Source organism: Maylandia zebra, linkage group LG18 (assembly GCF_041146795.1).
Source record: "Maylandia zebra isolate NMK-2024a linkage group LG18, Mzebra_GT3a, whole genome shotgun sequence".
Classification (NCBI taxonomy): Eukaryota; Metazoa; Chordata; class Actinopteri; order Cichliformes; family Cichlidae; genus Maylandia; species Maylandia zebra.
The window spans coordinates 17,310,295-17,331,559 of NC_135184.1; the positions used below are offsets into that span (position 1 = coordinate 17,310,295).

General features: G+C 39.3%; 1 protein-coding gene across 3 annotated transcripts in view; it reads right to left on the reverse strand.

Moving 5' to 3' along the window:
• Positions 1-21,265, reverse strand: part of LOC101476947 (phosphatase and actin regulator 1) — a 50,390-nt gene that overhangs the window by 3,284 nt on the left and 25,841 nt on the right. For all 3 annotated transcript variants that reach the window (XM_004542751.2, XM_076876470.1, XM_004542750.6), the window contains exons 3-10: positions 18,187-18,267; positions 16,308-16,511; positions 15,416-15,764; positions 10,568-10,767; positions 8,647-8,803; positions 4,765-4,820; positions 3,628-3,689; positions 1,883-2,023 (exon numbers count right to left, since the gene is read on the reverse strand). In XM_004542751.2, the coding sequence (XP_004542808.1) occupies positions 1,883-2,023; positions 3,628-3,689; positions 4,765-4,820; positions 8,647-8,803; positions 10,568-10,767; positions 15,416-15,764; positions 16,308-16,511; positions 18,187-18,267 (1,250 nt within the window). The remainder of the gene's footprint in view (positions 1-1,882; positions 2,024-3,627; positions 3,690-4,764; positions 4,821-8,646; positions 8,804-10,567; positions 10,768-15,415; positions 15,765-16,307; positions 16,512-18,186; positions 18,268-21,265) is intronic.

Here is a 21,265-nt window from a genome sequence, read left to right on the forward strand (position 1 = left end):
CCTTACATCCCCTCTACAATGTCACAGCATGTAACAGAACCCCGGTCAGGTGATTGCTTCTACTATTCAACGTGACGCAAGGGGATGTCTTCTGCCTCAGGGAGGATGCGTCCACAGCAGGAGACCAAACAAAATTCTGTGTTCGACGGCAGAAGTAGCAAACCAAAAAAAACCCCAACAAAATAAAACTTCAGCACAGCAGCGTTGGGGGGCTTCTTGAGGCACTGCTTGTCCAATTACACTCTTATGTAAGTGGAGATGTTGCATAACCAAAATGCTGAATCCTTATGATTTCTCACATTTCACATGAGTGGACCTCAGGTGTGCCCGTAGTGTTTAGGACAATGCAGAATATCTGCTCAGCAAACTCTACAGCTCATTAAAAGTCTTAGATCACGGGACAGTGAGCAGCAGGGTTGCTTCAGGGTGTTTCACAAAGGCAAACCAAACAACAGAGTTGGACTTTTCATTATGAAAGAGGAGGAACACACCCTTCTGCTACTACAGGGAGTGCAGAATTATTAGGCAAGTTGTATTTTTGAAGAATAATTTTATTATTGAACAACAACCATGATCCCAATGAACCCAAAAAACTCATTAATATCAAAGCTGAATGTTTTTGGAAGCAGTTTTTAGTTTGTTTTTAGTTTTAGCTATTTTAGGGGGATATCTGTGTGTGCAGGTGACTATTACTGTGCATATCTCACATTTGATGATGGACCACAGGTTCTCAATGGGGTTCAGATCAGGTGAACAAGGAGGCCATGTCATTAGTTTTTCTTCTTTTATACCCTTTCTTGCCAGCCACGCTGTGGAGTACTTGGACGCGTGTGATGGAGCATTGTCCTGCATGAAAATCATGTTTTTCTTGAAGGATGCAGACTTCTTCCTGTACCACTGCTTGAAGAAGGTGTCTTCCAGAAACTGGCAGTAGGACTGGGAGTTGAGCTTGACTCCATCCTCAACCCGAAAAGGCCCCACAAGCTCATCTTTGATGATACCAGCCCAAACCAGTACTCCACCTCCACCTTGCTGGCGTCTGAGTCGGACTGGAGCTCTCTGCCCTTTACCAATCCAGCCACGGGCCCATCCATCTGGCCCATCAAGACTCACTCTCATTTCATCAGTGCATAAAACCTTAGAAAAATCAGTCTTGGGATATTTCTTGGCCCAGTCTTGACGTTTCAGCTTGTGTGTCTTCTTCAGTGGTGGTCGTCTTTCAGCCTTTCTTACCTTGTCCATGTCTCTGAGTATTGCACACCTTGTGCTTTTGGGCACTCCAGTGATGTTGCAGCTCTGAAATATGGCCAAACTGGTGGCAAGTGGCATCTTGGCAGCTGCACGCTTGACTTCTCTCAGTTCATGGGCAGTTATTTTGCGCCTTGGTTTTTCCACACGCTTCTTGCGACCCTGTTGACTATTTTGAATGAAACGCTTGATTGTTCGATGATCACGCTTCAGAAGCTTTGCAATTTTGAGACTGCTGCATCCCTCTGCAAGATATCTCACTATTTTTGACTTTTCTGAGCCTGTCAGGTCCTTCTTTTGACCCATTTTGCCAAAGGAAAGGACGTTATGCACACCTGATATAGGGTGTTGATGTCATTAGACCACACCCCTTCTCATTACAGAGATGCACATCACCTAATATGCTTAATTGGTAGTAGGCTTTCGAGCCTATACAGCTTGGAGTAAGACAACATGCATGAAGAGGATGATGTGGACAAAATACTCATTTGCCTAATAATTCTGCACTCCCTGTATGAGCGTGTCATAAGAAGCACAGAAGCAGAGCTTAAGAGTGACAAATCAAATTAGGGAAGGGGGAATCTTGAGAATATCAGAGATTATCTAATTTTAACAGTAAGATTAGTAAACTGACCTTATCAGCTGCAGTGAGCCGGGTCCAGGGCTTATCTGCCCGCCGGTCGTAGTCCTGGGCATCTGACACCTCCACATAGTCACTGAATCGAATGAGGATTTTGGCCTGTCTCAGTTCCTCTACAGTGGGCCTCTGGCTCAGCTGGAGCGAAATGAGGAAAATTAAAAACATATATTACATTTCTCATAGAAAGTCTTCAGCCTGCATTGTTTTTTCTTATGCAGGAGGAAGAGTGAGGAGGTCAAGAAACCAGTCCTGATATTTTATTGTGTTGAAAAAGTCTCAAATTAACATTTCAGTTTCTGCTTGACACCGATTACTTTACTCAGATACTGATCATAATTCTCATAAGAAAGTGAGGTTATAAAGGAAACCCATAGAACTTTATTTTAGTTTAAGAAGCAATAAGCAAAATTTAACAAACAATGGATTAGATTAGAGTACCTGCACGTCTATCTTCAGCTGCACAGGGTGCTTTTCATTACTCTAACCTCTCTCCTCTCAGGTACACCCAGCAAAAAATAAGAAAAATGCAAGGGCAGACATACTAAAGCTGTCAAATTGGAAATCTGTGGTTTTATGTAGTTAGTCTTCAGCAAAGTAAGTTATTTATAACATGCTGCACACACATAGTGATGCATGAATATTTCAGGAACATGGAACCATAACAGCATAATGAAAAGCTCCCACTGCCTCATGTAGAATCTCATATATAACCTTTAAAATGGGTGCTGTGGCTCTACGCCTGAGTGTAGATCTATTTTTTTGTGAGGTAACGTCTCCTTCCTTACTTATGAGGTGTCTTTCGGAACGGCTAGACTCAGGTCCTTGCCTGATGAAGTGATGAAGTATTACAACACCCTGCTGTTTAAAAAGCCTGGTTCTTCCATTACTTGGTTTACACATTTGCATAACAAGTGAAAGATCCACAGTTTGATCCTGGAAGGAGACACAAATCCCTTTGGGGTTGTGTCAGAAAGGGCATCTGGTGTAAAAATCTGCCAAATCAAACATGAGGAGCTACCCACTGTGGCGGCTTCTTGTGAGTAAGGGAGCAGCCGGAAGTAGATTTAGATTAATTCCCTTTAATAGCGCTGAAGCAAAAGGGATGACATGACATTTTATTTTACAGTTTTTCCTCCTCGTTCACATATTCTAAGGAGTCATGGTTAGAGTACATATCTTTTACTTGATTTCTTGAGAATTGGGTAGCACTACTTTTTGAAAAAATAGCTCGGTTATGTTGGTTATTTTGACCTTGGTTCACCTTGGAGTAAATCGCTTTCAGTTACAGCCATGTTTCTGATTACAACTTCAAAAAACAAAAAACAAAAAAAAAAACCCTTCTCTCTATTCTTGCATTTTTAAAAACTTGCATATTTTAAAGTATATATCATCATTGGTATTTGTCCAACAGCTGAGAGGTTTTGTTTTGAGAAGCATATCTGCAGGTGAGCAGAAAGTGTTATTCTTTAATTTGACAGGGATGGGAACATGCTCAACACCTCCCTATGGGGTCTAAGAGTTTGGCATCCAACATGTTGAAGGGACAAGGGCAACAAGGGCATCAGTGTCTCCTGAGGGAACCTGAGAAGTACCAACACCAGGCCCACGCATACACACACACTCCATTTCATCAGATGACTCACTGTCATAGTGTTTGTTTATCCTGGCCAACAACTTGCCCCTTCAAGTGCCAAAAGAGCAAGTGTGGGTTCACACTTTTGGAGCTATTTTGGACTCACCTTTCGCGTGAGCCTTCGTTTTATCTCCCTTTTCTCCTCCATTTCCTCCTGCTCATTGCGAGCTGCAAAGAATGAAAGGATGAAGTGTTAACCTTTGAATACAGGCATCCGTACAGTGGGGCTCTTTGTGAAATAAGTACAAGCGCGCCGCTTGCTTAAAATGCCTCATTTGTTCCACACTTAACTGGATAAGTCCCTTAAAGCTTAAAAAGCTTCCATCATTGGCTGTTTTATGCTTTTAGGAGAGGTTAGGCATGAGGAGTGACTGATTGCTTTGTTTCTTTCACATTGTCCCAGAGCTTTTCAAATGTATATAGTTCTCTTTTGCTGATTACATCAAGTTCTTATTCCTCACTAAATTCCTGTATGTGTTGTCCTGCAGATTCCACTGGAATCACAATGACAAACAAAACAAAAAGATAAGTTAAAACGAGAGACAAGAGTAAACAAGAAGCACACTGGGACACTGCTGTTTGCAAAAAGCTTCACCAGTCAGTCTGTATTTATGCTTGTACTAAACACACACTCCATTTCCAGTACTACTTGCAGTTTGGGATTTTAGATGTTGCTTCATTACAAAATAAAGTCCCGTTTGTTTAACCTTGGTTTTGTATGTGTGTGAGTGACAGGGAGGACATGACTTGTCAGTCATAAATTGTTACTTTGTCTTTTTCCCCCTTGTACTGTTGCCAATCATCCAAGAGCCTCTGGGAAAGCAGGAACTGATAGTAAATCAGTCTTTGATGTGAGATCTGCAGAGTCCCAGGAAACAGAACTGCTTCTCTCTGATACTGCATGTGTTTGAGCTAAGAAAGCAGTCTCTGTGGACATGACTCCTCGGGGAACCCTGCTACCTTGCATGACTTTCACGAAAAGGCAGATCGAGGAGGAACAAAAGAAAGAGATGCATGTCCACGAGCACTCACATAACAGGGTCTCATAATAATCATTTAAAAAAAATTAATAAAAAAATGTAAAAAAAAGAAAAGAAATTTCCACGCTGCCCTTCATGCAGTCAGCATGCACAAGAAGGCAGCTACAAATGTGGGCCATGTGTTGCTAAAACGCAACGTTTGAGGGACCTTTTTGCACATTTTTAGCTATGTAATGTTAAATACACACGTTTAAGATACTCACGTTTGAGGATGTTCCTTTGCTCTAGCTCCTCAGCTGTGGGTCTCTGACTCAAGCGTCTGATGAGAAACAGAAATCCACAGTCAGCACACAATCAGAGAAAGGAGGTCAGCGAGGAAAGTCTGAACCAATATGGGAGCAGTTTTGAGATTATCACATTTAAAAAAAGAAAATACATCCAAATATTTTACAGGTTTTTCTCATTAAGAGGACTTTAACAGTCACGGGGTTCAATTAATGTTCGCATCAAACATCTGAATGACTTTGAAAACATGACTTTGTTAGTGCCAGACAAGCTGGTTTGTGGATCTCTTGGGATTTTCAGCCACAAATGTCTCTAGAGTTCAGAACCGTATGGGGGGGGAAAAAACCCAGTGAGGAGCAGTTCTACAGAGGGGAAACATCTTGGTGATGAGAGGCCACAGAGCAGCTAGCCTGGTACGGAAAATCCACTCCCAGCAAGTGCAGCTGAGAGCAGCAAAGCACCTCAGAATGCAATTTCAAACTTTGAGGCCAACAGGCTGCAATAGAAATCTGAGGGTGCAGTGGGCAGAGGCTCACAAAAACTTAAGCACAAATGCAAAGACAGTTAAGAAATAAATGTAATCAGAATTTCTGATCCACATCATCAAACCATGGACCAACCTTACTTTGTGGATTGGAGGTTTGAGGAAAAAATAAATTAAAAAAATTCCTTTAACTTTCACTGTTTGACTGCCATTGTGTGTATGAGTATCATTGCTGACCAAGTTGATCTTTTCTTCCTACAAATTACTGATGGCTACTTCCAGCTTGATGATGCACCTTGTTACAAAGCTAAAGTCACCACTAACTGGGCACATCAGCGTGGCAGTGAGTACAGTCACCTCAATAACCTCATTAGTCACCAGATCCGAATCCACAACACCTTTGGGATGTTTTATAAGGGGAGATCCGCAATGTGAATGTGCAGCTGCCAAATTTGCAGAACTGATGTGATGCAGTCACGTCACACATGAAAATTCAGGGTATTTTGAAAGGACAAGAAGTGTTCCAAAACAGTATAGTTCAGGAAAAAGCTGCTAAGCTCATTTTTTTTCTCCCCTACATTCTGCAGAGCATTCACTTCCCAGCTTTGACATCGACTCCCGACAAGTTTATCTTATTGACACGTTGGCTCACAGAACGAGCACTTTTATATAGTGCTGGGAATAAGTCGCGTAGAGTAAGTTTAGAGTAAAATGCATTCTCAAACTGAACTGAATACAAATGACCTCAATTCTCATTCTTCCTTGTGTCCTGTAGAAGTTATTTATGAGCAACAGAGTTGTATATTGTTTTAGTTGAAAGGCTTTTATCTTATTTAAGCTCTTGCCTCATGACAGCTTGACAGGTGAAAATCCAAAAACGTCACTCATTCATGATCACCAATCCCCACAATGACTCAATGATAAAGCAGTGATGGGATGCAGGAATAAGGCTAAAAGCAAAGCCTGATACCCCAAACCACCAAACTCTTATCTGATGCTGTATCAGGAAAATATGACTGTGACACCTTCAGCTGCTGAGTAAAAAGGTCATTACAAATTTACTGCATACAGCACCTACACAGCAAAAAACAGAATAGCCAGATATGCTTTTTATTTTATTTTATACAACATCAGAGTAGATGTGCTGTGTACAGGTTATCTCTAGTATGCTTATTAAGTGGCTGGAAGTACTAAGATGCACAAAGTCAGTCACTCAAAATACTTTCAGCTGGAGACTCTTACAATAGCAATCTATCCAAAACAAGTGGTGGTAGATCTGTCTTTGAGCACTGGATCAATGATTGACTCAGTTTCTTTAGATCTGACCTGTTACTGCTCATCAAAATAAGAGCCTGTAGCCAGACATAGTTCTGTGCAAAGAAAGGTCCAGGCACTAAATCCCAGACTGGGCTTTTGGATATCTCAGCATGGATTGAAGATTATGTAGTAAGCTCCATTTACTTTTGAACCTTTTACCAGTTTAAGTGATGCAAAGAATAGAGATGGTGAAGGTAGATGAGTTTAAATACCTGGGGTCAACCATGTAAAGAAAATGCAGATAGTGAGGTGCATAAGAGAGGTGAAGAAGAGTTTGCAGGCATGGTGGAGTGGATGGAGATGAGTGACATTAAAATATATAGTTAGTGCTATATTTTTATTTAACCACTCAAATTAAACCCAAGTCTTTGCTTTAAGCTCTTTATTCTTTACAGCTGAATGTTTTGATACATGGCTAGAATAGTAAAAGTTGTCAGTTTCAGACAATCCCGAAAAAGTATTTTTAAACATTTTCAGCCTTATTAATATTTTAAAAAGTGCTTGTTTCTGAACCTGGTGCAAGTATTGCAGACAATACAAATTCCTTCTGAACAAGTAAAATTTGTAACCCTTCCAGATATCAATGATGCGTGGAAGTGAGAAATCACTTAATCATTGATTTAGTTTCTTTCTCTCTGAGCTGCTGCTGACTTATACCAACCAATTATTTAGCAGCATTTAGAAGGACAAACATCATTGTAATTACATCCAGAAATTCAATACACACAAATAAGATATAAGAACGCCTAAGAAATCTGCCCAAGGAAAAAAGGAAAATTTAAAAAGGAATAAAATAATAAAATACATGTTACATGAAAATATGAATACAGTCATTAAATCCAGCGGAGAAAGAAAAAAAAAACAGCATAAAACCGTGCGTTTATTAACTTTATGAAGGGTAAAAGCACTTCATTTTACTTTCCATACTTTTCCCAGTGAATCAGGTCAGCAGAACTAAGCTGAGGTCAGCGTGTCCTAGATCAGCATTATCATAATCAATTCTAACTGGCCTGGCACAAGCAACTACTTTAAAGGACACAATGCCGTTGGTAATAAAGAGTGAAATGGGAAAGTGTTTGTTAGGTGATACTGTATAAAAGACGCTGTTACAGAGCTGGAACATGAGAACTAAGCAGACAGTATGTCTGAGAACATGTACTGTGCTGCCGTCACAGTGAGGAGTAGTGCCAGTGTCTCTAGGTAATACTCCGTCAGTGCCGCATCTCATATCGAATTGCACTATTCAGATTTTCATTTTTACCAAGTAGCTGGTGGTTTCTTTGCCCCCTTACCACATCATTACATCCGCTTTATTTAGTCGCGCATGTTCATAAAGCCCAGTGAAATCAAATGAGACCAAACATTGCGTTGTTTGATCTGCTCAGTTACTAGAATTCACATTCATGACCTCAACATATGTATATACATTCCTACGACTTGCACACACGGCATCACTGCAGTGTGTGTAAACTGCTGATATGAAGCGGCTTGCGCGGTGCTGCTGTGTGGAGGAGTCGGGTGGAGATAGTTTGGCACATGCATCACTGTGGTGATTCAGTGAGCGAGGCAGGGAGTCAGGCAGGAGAGGAAGAAAGTGAGAGAGAGACAGGGTTAGAGAGAGAAATGGAGAGAGAGAGAGCACTCGAGAGAGAGAAGACAAGAGCAGGGAAAAAAAGGAGGAGGGGGGAGTTTGATGCATCACTGAAATTAGGTCAGCTCCATTTTCAGAGACTCGTTTTAACGAAATAAAGCGTTTATCCTTATCGGATATTGGGAAGGAAAAAACTGAAAGGATAGAAAAGACTGAATAAAAATAAGACTCACATGGGCTTTGGACTGAGTCACAATACTGTTAAGCCAGGACATTAGGAATTGTCAGCCCAAAGTAAAACAAATGCTTGCAATGGCTGAGAAAAGCCAGTGCTGTTGCCCAACAGCTGTTATCGGGCTGGCTACAGCAACATCAGCCAGGCCCGCTGGAAATATCTGTCCCAGAAATTGTGGCTGTATTGTAATTGTATTCAGGCTAAGAAGAAAAGCATGTGCGTATGATTCTCACCTTGTGAGTTTGGTGCCTATCTGCTGCCTAGATTCCAGTCTCTCCTCATCTGTCTGCATGGGCAGGATGTTTTTCTCCTCCAGTTCCCTCTTAGATGGACGGTTACTCAGCTTGATGGCCAAAGAGTCTTTTCTTAGTACCTTCTGAGCCAGTGTACCTAAATTTGAAATGCAAAATGTTAAAATAGTTATGGTTAATAGGTATTGGTATGGTAAAAATAAGTATACGAAAATGGGGTTTAATGTACTGATCTTTGCTATTTGGCCTCTGTTTTCTGGATCTTCCAGAAAACAGAGTTTTAAATATTTTATACCATGGATTTAAAACAATAGCTCTCTAACATTATGTTCCTTCCATGCATTCTGCACAGTTCAGCAGTTTTTCCAAGAGAATATGCATCAAAGTTTTGGCTGATAATTAAATTCTAGATACATTTCTGTGAATCTTTCGGCCCTACTTTGAAGGTTAGTTTAAATCTGAGTTCCAAGAGCCTTCATGTGAAATAAGGAGCCCTGACAATTATGATCAGTCAAACAAACAGTCTCTATGTCTGCAAACATGAGCTGTCCAAACAAAAACAGTAAGTAGAAGTAAGTAAGTAAAATTTATTTATATAGCGCTTTTCACAGATAAAAATCACAAAGTGCTTTACAACACAGAAAATGGGAATATAAAAACAATATAACAGTAAATAAAACAATGTAAAACAATAAAACTATAAAAACAGCATAAGAAGAAATTAATCAAATGCTTTTCTAAATAAAAATGTCTTCAGCTGTTTCTTAAAAGAATCAATGGAGTCCGTGCAGCGAGGAGACAGTGGGAGAGAATTCCACAACCGTGGTGCCACAGTCTGAAAGGCCCGATCACCACGAGTTTTAAAACGAGTGCGTGGTACCACCAGCAGTCTCTGATCTAATGACCTTAAAGCCCGAGAAGATGTATGTGGTTTCAGCAGGTCAGATAAATCTTGAGGAGCCTGACCATGCAGGGCCCTAAAGGTTAGAACTAAAATTTTAAACTGAAACCTAAAATTTACAGGCAACCAGTGAAGGGAGGCCAAGACTGGAGTGATATGCGAACAGAGAAAGACACTTCTGCTGCTAAGGCACCCTGTTTCTCAAATGCCCTACCTGTGACTTTAATTTGACTTACAACTAGTGCAGAACAAAATGCACATGTTTGGAGAGGTCACACTGCAGCTCGAGTGAGCAATTCACAGAAAGAATGGGGTGTGTTAACAAAATATGCAGCTCATGCACACCACCAACAGCAGTTAGCTTCAATAACTGCACAGAATTGGTCCTATGTTTATGCATGAACAATGCTACATAAAACCATAGTATGATTTAATTTATATGTCTAGAAAAGTTTAATTATACATGACATATTATGATATCATGTTGCCTAACAACCATCTGACAACAACTAAAAAACACAGACCAAGCAATACTGTAGCACAGGTATGTTATAGTTATCTCAACTGACATTAATCCTTAGCTTAACATTTACTGTTATTTTTGGTATTTCATATAACACACACTAACTAAACGAGGCATGCCCCAGTGTGTATGTGTGCGTCACAGTTAATTATCACAAAAAGAAGCCTAAAGTGAGCTACATAATCAAACTAGATCCCCAGCTTTATACCTGCCAAGTATAAAACAGATCACATTTTATAGTTAAATAAAAAAAAATAAAAATAAAAAAAAAAACAGGGATTTTTAAATGTTTTGGGTGCATAGTTTTAAAAAAATAAATAAATAAATAAATAACCAACCGTACTTGATAAACTAAATCAAAATAACATCCTCAAAAGTCAGACAGTAATAGCTTAAGGGACAGATCAGGCATCTGCTGATGAGCATAGTGCAGTAGTGCAATTTCACTACTCTGTGTTACCATGACAGCTGCCACTTACTTGTAAATATTGAGTCGTCATCTTCATCATCGTCTTCATCGTCATCCACATCATCATCCTCATCCTTATACATGCTGGGTAGATCTTCATAGTCAGATTCATTAGGCAGGTTCTCCTTATCGTCCTCGTAGTCGATGATCACAGATGGCACTTCTCTTCTTTCTAAGGGGGCACACTGACCACCGCCGTGCAGAGCAGAGCTAGAGGAGCGAAAGGGAGATAAGTTATGATGGTTCTGAGCCAAGCATGAATATTAATAGACTGAACAATTTCCAACAAAAAACGAATGCTAAACAAATAACAAAAAGATGATATTTTATGTGCGTATCACAAACATTGGGTTGTTGTGTAATGCCTAAAAGAAATTTGGGAACACACTACTTTCAGACATAAACATGAGGATGGCGTCACTATTCTGTGAAAGACTACCAATAGCTAATAAGTTCAACAAGTTAAAGTCACTTCTCAATACAAATATAAAAAAAAAAAAAATCAACAGGGCATATCATTAAAAGACTTACGGAATAGAGAGAAATCTCTCTGCACAAGGTACAAGGCCAAAGATTAAGACTGAATGGCTTTTACAGCACCTTTAGCCCCTGAGATAGGACTGCAAAAAATGTAATATTAATGAAATAAAAATATTAATATTTCAAAAAAATATATAAAAAACAAAAAACAAAAACAGATAAATAATGCTCAGCAGCATTTCTAAAACCACTGTTAGGAAGCATGGTTCATCACTGCAAACAGCACTTCAAGAATGTCATTTCTACCATGTAAAAGACAAAACGTTCATTTAATGGGAAGTATGGTAAAGTGAAAAACTGCCCTGTTGTCTGACCAATTAAAATAAGAAATACTTTGTCAACCTCACCATGCAATTCAAAAGCCAACTCCAATTTGGAGAAATATGTGCTGCCAAATACTGACATCTTTTTGAGGGAAGGCTTATCTTATTTTAGCAAGACAATGCCATATCACAACATATACACGTATTACAAAAGCACAGCTCAGTAGCTAAAGAGTCCATGTGCTAAACTGGCCAGCTTATCTGCTGTTTAGACCTATCACACACTGAAAACAGCTGGCAGGTTATGAAATGGGGAAAAAAATATGACACTGAAAATTGAAATCCCTAACAAGCAAGACAGACCTTAAAACAGTAAAAATTGTCTCCTTAAATATATATTTTAAAAAAATGTTATATTAGAACCATTGTAAAATAGATTATTTGAAAGTCATTGCACTGTGCTCTTGTTTACATTTTACACAGCATGCCGACTTTTCTTGGAACAGGGTTGTGACAGATTAGGATGGCCATATTATTTGGCCTTGCTAAAAGGGTGAATTTATGAAAACCCTGAGCCAGAAAATCCAGTTGAAATGGGGAAGATCATCATATTTCATCTCCATTATCTTTCAGCATTTTTTTTTCTTAAATTCATACAGTATTATTAAAACAATAGCCCGCACAAAACCCAGAAAATGAAAATGGCTCAAAAACAATAAATTGGCTTTGGGCTTCTGGTGCAGAACATAATGATAGCTTAGTGGGTTTTTAATCCAAGTATAAAGCGAGGGGAGATACATTGTGTAACTGGAGCTGAAAGAGAACTTCAGTACAAAAAGCCTGAATACCAACTAACTGCATTTCTGCGAAGCCCTACGCAATACCATGCAATTCTCTGAGCTGCACAGAAGGAAAAAAAGAGTAACGGATTATACAACTTGCATTATTAACAGCAGCCTGACGAGAATAAACTTCACTTTCACAAGCAGTCACCGGTTGGCACTAGCAAGCAGCAGTGACATATATGACAGATTCATTAATAACGGCCTAGCTGAAGGTTGTTATGATGGGACACTGTGATGTAACCACGTCAGGCTTTCAGACTAATTGTGAGCAACATCAGGGCCATTACTTCCTTATCCCTACTCGAATAGCTTTGGTGAAAAAGAGATCCTAATGTAAGAGGTTACATAATGTGCAATCCGCTATCATGTCCCTTTTCTCCAAACATGAAGAAATGCAGCTCTTGTAAAGAGCAGCTGGTCATGTTATGTCAGGCCAACTGTTGGAGGGACGCCTACTCCATGCGCCTGTGCCCACACATACACACATTTACTTCAAAATTAGGCCATGCTGCCCTGTGAGGCAGTGTGCCGATTTAGACCTGTATGGTAGTGCTACAGAGCTGGCAGGATGCGACCTCAATAACACAAGAGCAGATCTGAAAGTGGCAGACACAGTGCCACAAAAACAAATACTAATAAAAGAGGACACTCTATGCTAATGACATTTCTCAGTGATTACTCTGATTAGACCTGTTCTAGGGACAGCTTTTAGTAACAAGACATTCATTACTCCATAATGACCAGAAACTCATCAGATAAAAAAAAAGAAAAAAGAAAAGAAATCAATTCTTTGTAGAAGAAAAATGTCACTAGCAAACGCAAGGGAAAATCTGCATTAAACGCTATACTAATATTAGCCATGTAACTGTAAATCCACCTGCCTAAAACTGCAGATCCCCTTTTTGCTGCTAATAAAGAAGCTCTTTTCTGGTGCACAGACTCCATAAGACCTCTTGGAAAGTGTCCTCTCCTATCAGACACAAGGACTTTAGCATCAGATGCATTAAGTTCTACAAACTGTGATGCAGGGCCTGTATAGATGAGACTTTTTTAACAAATACCACTGATGTGTAATTGGAATGATAATCTAGAGGCCAAGTAAAAACAGTTCAGATCTTTGTGATGCTACACCATTTCCAAGCAACTGCCATCAGGAAATATTGCTTTAGTAATGGGGTGGACATGGTCTGCAGCATTGTCTATGTAGTTAAACTCTCTGTCATTTCTACGGTTTTACATATAAGGACATAATAAAAAGTTATCAGGTATTGCCAGGTTTTAAAATGAGGTAAATACCACCTTTAGCAGCAAGAACTTGAAGTAATCATTTTCTGCTTGACTTTATCAGCCTTTCACATTGTTGCTGAATGAATTTTGGACCATTTTTCTTTACAATTTTGCTTCAGTTCAATGAAGCTTGTGGGCATTTGTTTATGCACAGCTCTCTGAAGATACACTTCAGTCAGCTGAGGTCTGGACTTTGACTGGGCCTTAATTATTTTCTTTTTAAAGTCATTCTGTGGGTTTTCTGCTGTGCTTGGGATCATTGTCCTGCTTGACCCAATTTCAGCCAAGCTTTAGCTTTTGGACAGATGGCCTCACATCTGACTCTTACATTTCAGGAGTTTATGGTCAACTCAGTGACTGCAAGGTGGCCAGATCCTGTGGCTGCAAAAGAAGCCCAAATCATCACCCCTCCACCACCTTGCCTTACATGAGGTATTTGTGCTAATATGTTGTTTCGTTTTCATCAAACATGGCACTGTGCATTATGGCCAAGCATCTCTACTTTGGTCTTCTTTGTCCAAAAGACATTTTTTAAGAAGTCTTCTTCACATGCAATATTGCAAACCTAAGCTCTGCTCCCATATTTATTTATTTATTTATTTTAGATAGAAAGAGGCTTTCTACTGGCAGCTCTTCCAAATAAAACATATTCGTTAAGTCTTTTTCTAATTGAACTGTCATGAACTTTAACATTTAGCATGCCAACTGAGGCCAGTAAAGCATGAAATTTATCCCTCTGGGTTTTTTTTTTTGCTGACCACTGCATGGTCTGACCTTGGGATGAATGTGATAGGACACCCACTCCTGGAAACAGCAGCTCTCTTGAATATTTCATACTCTATATACTGTAGAATGATGAACATCAAATTAGGAATGGCCTCATAACCCTTCCCAGATTGATGCAGCAATAAGTGCTTCTTTAAGATTCATTACCACCCAAATTGCTGTTTTTATAGAGGTCCTCACACTTGCTGCCAATCAATTCATCAATTGCATTTGATTTGCAGCACCTAGCTGCTACTTACCCTCTTAATTCCCATGGAATCAGTAAGGCTGTACTTTGTTTTTCACTTACTGCTTTTGCATTTTTGCTTATTTTTTTTAAATAAATAGTGACATGTTGTACTATGTCTTTTATTACTGTTCATCTGAGGTTGTATTTACCTAATTTTAAGACCTGCTAAGGGCTCGATTATGATTATTATTATTTTATTACATTCTAAAACCTTGGGTTTGGGTGTACTTTGTTTTTACCATGACATATAATATGTGTATGCAGTTCTGGCATAACATTCCCTGAGAATCACCTCATCTTCTTCCCACAGTGCATCTTGCACTCATGTCTTCTACGGATAACCAATTCTCACACACCCAGGTGTCAACATGATGTAAAAGAAAATGTGACTCATCAGACCAGGCAGCCTTTCTGTTTTGCTCCCCGGGAAGGTTTTGGTGGTATATTCATGCATGTGAAGGTTCTCAGTCATCCAGGTCATGGTACACTAACTTGGAAAGAAAAATGACTGGACTCCTTCAAGTTTTTTGAAGATGTTTCACCTCTCATCCAAAAAGCTTCTTCAGTTCTAGACCAAATGGTGGAGAGTCCCAGATATATTCAACATGTTGAATATATCGTCTTGGTCAGCATCACAATTTGATCAGTTTATTACATTTGTCCATTTTCTTTCTATGTTTTCTGTAATTTAATGTTCTCCTGCTGCCTATCGTGGCCCTCCCCGTGTTGTGACTGATGAGTGTAGTTCTGTTACATAAGATCCATCTGTGTCATTTTTAAACATACACATGCAGCATTGTTTAAGTTTACTTAAGATATTACATGTGATTTACAGACAGAAACTGAGCCATAATCCTTCCCTGCCTTCCCACAATCAGATTTAATGACCAGAACTGAGAGCTACTAACCTTTCAAACCTCTGCATGGAGAGTGCCAGGGTTTTATTGAGCTCCTCGATGATCCGACTGGGGGCGTGTAAGCTGCCGTACTGAAGCTGGAGCGGGTGACCGTGGCTCTGGTGTAGACCGGCTAGACCGACAAGCTGGGAGGGCAGTAAGGTGCCATGTAGGGAAGGCATGCCCTGGGGAGGGGCAGACTTTTGTGGGAGAGTGTTGAGGGGGTTGGGGGATGGAGAAGGGGAGGATGAGGAGGAGTCCAGCCCCCCTGGAGGCACGCAAATCATCACTTTCTTGGGTGGCAGAGGTGGAGAGTGCTTTCCCCCAGGCATACAGGGCAACTTCATTGGCTGGCAAGAATCTAGGGAATTGTTAAAAAATTAAAAAAAGGACAAAAAGAAGATTCATTGGACTTATTATATGAATGTCATGCATGGCATAGCTATTGCAGTTTATGGTGCAGATAGATAAACAAAGAACACAGATGAGTGGAAACGGCTCAAACATCAGCCCAGAGTGGGGGAATTACACCAGAGTAATGCCACTTCTCTCTCCTGACAGATTGACAATGACAGATAAAGCCAGCTGACCCAACCAGAGAGGGATTTAATGAGACTAGTATAATCCTATGAGCATGTGTGGCTGTACAGGTACAGTTTAAAGCCAAAGCAGTTATCAACACAAGTACCTGCTATTTACTTTTAAAATTAATCATTTTTTGACAGTTAAAGCTAATGAAGCAACACCCAACAATGTACACTTTAAGGAAAAATATTAAATCAAGTGTATATTATGTTGTATTTATTCTGCTTGGATTAAAGAAAAGTTCTAGAAAAAAAACATATTGCCTGGAGTGATTAAAGCTGCACAGGCATGGAACGGACCATAATCTAGGACAACTGACCTGTGCTGTGGTTTGGGATCCTAGAGAAAGGCTTTGGGGGGAGAGCAGGAGGCTGTTTATGGTAAAGCGGTGGTTTGGCAGGGTTGTCCTGATGGTCACCTGGATAGCCAACAGATTTCTTAGTGGGCAAGACCATCGACGATTTCATAGAGGGCTCCTGAGTGCAGACGCTGCCATCCATTGAGGATCGGAATTCAACGGTTGCTAAAACAAGGAAAAAACTATCAATCTGCAAACAGTCAAAAATGCATTTGACTACACAAGAAAGACACTTTCTAAAAAGACTGCATAAACTAAGTTTAAAATGAACTTGATGTGTTTTTGAGACACTGGGGGCTTGGACTGTTTACAAACCCGAGAGCTTTTTTATCAGCACACACCAGACCGTGGAACAGCAGCAGACAAGCAGTTTGACAGAACTTTTGAATTTTAATTCTTTTATAGTTCTCATCCATTTGATGTTTTTTTCTTTTGCATGATCACACTTAAAGGCTGACAGTGCAAGTCACAGTGCTGCTCACATATTTTCTGACTGCCAGTGCATTTATACAGCATGCCTCCCATATTCCCAAATTCCATCTTAGCTATGGACTTTGTTTTTTAAATAGAAAATCACAACAACGTTTCACTCCTCTAATCTTTTTAACATTCAAAAAATTCCTCAAGGAGACTTGTTATTTTTTATTATTAACTAAAGATAACAAACTAATAATTTGTTGTAGTTTTTCAAGCTCTTTATTCAGGGATCATTTCTAGGCTTTCATTTTGAGGCCGGTGCTTTAGGAAGGATCTATGATACAATACAGTAGCTTTCAACACTGTGATGGGAGATACTGAACCATTTAACTTGTTCCATGTTTGGAGATGCTTTTCTGCATACCTTGGCTGTAATGAGTGGTTGTTTTAGTCACCACTGCTTAGTAGCTTCACCTGTCTTGTCTTTCTTGCTTTTCCATGAGCTGTTGAGTTTCTGCAATGTGTACTCATTCACTGTCACAGCATACAGTGTTTTCACATTTAGCTATTAAACTCAGTTTTTCAAAAAATAATGAAAGCCAAAATCTTCCATAAACTGTATATAAAAGATGGACGTAGCTATTATGACATCAGTCATTGGTTGATCAAGTCCCATCCTAATTAAGCCCTCTCATGATTGCCATCTTTATATTTTTAAACTGGGTTTGAGAAGTGGTAAACCTGAGGCCTACCATGTGTTTTGAATATCATGTTGTATTCAGTGTAATGAATATCATGTTGTATTCAATAACACATGAAACTAGCAATTATGATCTTGAACTTGTCAAATCCTGTTTACTATACTCACAGATCAAGTGATCAGTAGCGCTGTTTTCCCACACTCTTGTGTACAATTCTTTTTTTTTTTTCCCTCAGAAAAAAAAATTGGGCCATTAAAAAGAAAAAAGTTTCAATGCTTTGGCTTCACCTTTAAGGTCCAGAAGCTGTGTCTATCTTTTATATACAGGCTATCATTTCTTTCTTATCTGCTCTCCTCACATCTTGGCAAGAGTCAGCCGAGCTTCTCTGACTTTGTTTTTGATATCCTGCGGCATCGAGCCCCCTGTTGTGCGACTCAAACATAATAAAATATATCTTTAGGTTGTGTAAAGCACATCAAATCCAGATCAAACGGGGTTTTTTTTTTAAAGCCACAAATTTTCTATAATGAAAGATTCTATCTCTTGAAGCTCTGTGCCAAATCTTGAAGAGTGCACACCAAAGGCTACTGATTAACAAGGAGATGAATAACTGAGGACCTTTCAGTTTGGTACGCCACCGTTACCCTTCTTGTAATTTCTACTTAAATCTGAAACAGTTTCCATCTGTTAAATCAGAGAGAAACTGCAGAAAATCAGCTCACCTTTTTCAAAGATCTCCTTCAGCACTCCTCTCTTGATAAGCTCATCTCTGCTCTGTCGCATTGACATCTTCCTCTCCAAAGCTGATGTTGTAAAGAAAAGGAGTGTGATAAAGAGGTTTTAACACTGTAACTTGTCATTCAAAAAACTATGACCGTTATTTCTTTGTTTAACCCAGGCTAAACAATTCACAACATGGATGTGGTCATGTGTTTCACAACATTTTTTTTTTAAAGACGCATTCACATCAACCACTTTTGATGTAACATTTCCAAATGCCTAGAAATGTAATAAATAAGTAACAAACATCAAAATTACTAGCAATATGCTAACGAAAGCTTCTCGTTTGCATCACAAGTCAAAGAAATATTTATTTACTTGCTTATTTGTTTCCTTTACTCAAAGTGTTCAGCAATCAGAAAAAGAAAAAAAATGACCAAACAAACATCTGGTCCAGCCAAAAACCAAAACAAAACAGGTTTTCTTTTTGTGTGAAATGGATATCAGTCACTATCTGCATTCGGTCACTGTGATAATCCCATAATTAATCCCAGTTTCACCATATACATTTCGTCTGGCTTATTTAGATTTTGCTGTAAAGATAATCAGTCGTCTCTGCTGAACAGTTAGAACAATTAGAAACTGTTCCCTGTTTAACACAGATAAAGGATAAAAAAGATATTCCAGCAATGCTTCTCATCGTAATTCATTATGCAAAAGATGCCATGTCCCATAGCTACTGTTTCCTTCTATTTTTAGGCTTTGCGAGTTGAGGCACTTAAGATCTTCTATCAGTAGGCTGAACAAAAGCAGTAAAATACTAAAAAAAAAAAAGAAAAAAAAAGAGAAGTTGTTACTCATTTTAAAATCTAATCTTGCACAGAAGCTAATTAAGAACGTGAAATGAGGATGAGCAATAACAACAGTTGAGCACGCTGCACAGGAGACTCGTACACCCTGTGCCCAGTATGAGTGCTTGACATATCAGAAGCCCTGACTTCTGAAATCAAAAATGTTCAGTGCTACTACATATTCAGAGCACATTGGACAAAAATACACTGGCATCTTGACCTCTCTATTCCTTGCACATCGTTCACAGCACATTACACTTTAAACCCACTGCTCAAAATAAGTCAAAATCACTACGCTTCTTTATGAGTTTCTCTATGGTACCAGGTGTTCATCATCAATGCTTACTTCAAAAGCTTTCCAAAGCTTTTTGATCAGCCCTGAGCAAGGAATTAGTTAAAAAGTTAAACATATTTTTTGGGGAGCGAGCATACATGACCGAATATTCCCCAATATGCCACACTCCTTTACTTCAGCTGCCAAGTTGGCATATTGCAGTTTTTATCCTTTCATATGCTTAGTCCATAGCCTCGCCACGTGGGAATGTCAGCTCAACAATGAATGCAGGACTTGGAACAGAAGAGTGGACGTGGCCACAGGTTGTTAATTGGATTTTGGATGGGAATGTGAGTCCCTGGTTTAGGCTCACATAGGCAGTACATTAACCATGAGTCAGGAGGTGATGGTCCACTGTTTCTTCCATTCTCAGATTAAGGAAAAAAGCAGCAGGATGGTGGTCTGAGCTATTTGGGGGGTGACGTTGGTTGATGCCATCTCTTGCTCTAATGTTGAGGCCAAGAACATCAATACTTGGTTACGTTTTCAAGCGTATCTCCTGTTCTTTCAGCCCACTAGTATGTGTTTAAGGCTTGCTTGGGGCTGCACACTGGTGACAGGACAGCACAGCACAGCACATCATGTGTGGCACTGACAATGATCAAATATGTAACAGATGTAGTCATTCTTAACCTTTCCTTAATTTAAAAACATCCGTATTTTGAGGTTTCTACAATCATCTCTAGCTGTTGAGTAACATGTGGCTAACAAATTTAATCGAAAATAAAATATTTGCACATTACCAAGCAATTTCCATAAAACTCCCACAACCAACTTTAGGTTAGTGGTAACAACTGTACTGTGAAGTAATTGGATTAAAAAATATATATATATATATATATCTTGGAAAGTTAATATCTTTGCCAGACATTTGCCTCTGCCAGATCTAATAATAAAAGATAATAGGTTTTACAATGCAGCCTCTAAAAGCTTTCTCCTTAAAACTTTCAACTTTCAAAACTCTTGCATTGCAGTTTAACTTAGACTTTGAAATCCCCATCACGAGTCCATTATTCTTTAGTCTTTTGTTTAACAGAGCAAACATTCAAATGAAACTCTAACCCTAACCCTTCTAAAGAAGTACAGCACCAATTTGTTGCCAGAGTGGGGAAACCTGGGGTTAAAGGTCATTACTACGCCAGTTGTTTCATCCAAAACGAACAGCAATTACTCAGAGCTTTATGACATAAGAGCTCTTCTGCGGGATGCACACAGTTATGCAATACCATTAACTCAAAAGCCTTAATGAGGATATTATGTCTTCAGACTTGACAGGCGGCGAATGTTTGCGAAACAAAAGTGGAAGCTGGTAAAATTAAAGTGGACACGTGCAGAACGTGTGCCGAGCATGAAGTAAGGAGATGAAACTCTGGCCATCCTTGCAAACCCCCCTAAAAGCCCCCACTCTGTTTAATATTTAATCAGCACATTATTAGTGTGCAAGAAGTGGATTTCATGTTAATTTCATCAGGAAGGTCCTAGGGGACACACACACACACACACACACACAATTGCGTGTGTGCGTGTTTAGTGTCTGTTTAGTGGGAAAAAATGCCACTCCCTCAAAATACCTGACTTTGATACAGAGTGCTATTGACTTGGATACCAGAGTAGTTGTCATCACTTGTCAGTTTGTAACAATGTTTATTATATAAGTTTAGTGTGCAGCTGAGGTACTCAAGTTAAAAGCATCAAACAGGATGCACTCTTATCACTACCAAAGGGTACAAAGCAAACCTCCATATCAGTATATTAGAATCTGCAGTAGCCTTCAAAATCACCTTGAATATCAACCAAGTTCTATTTTAAAAGTCTACCATAGCCCAAAGTGTTATCATTGCCCAACACTCCAACCACTCAATCTGTACCAAGATGAGAAGATTAGACACTCATTGG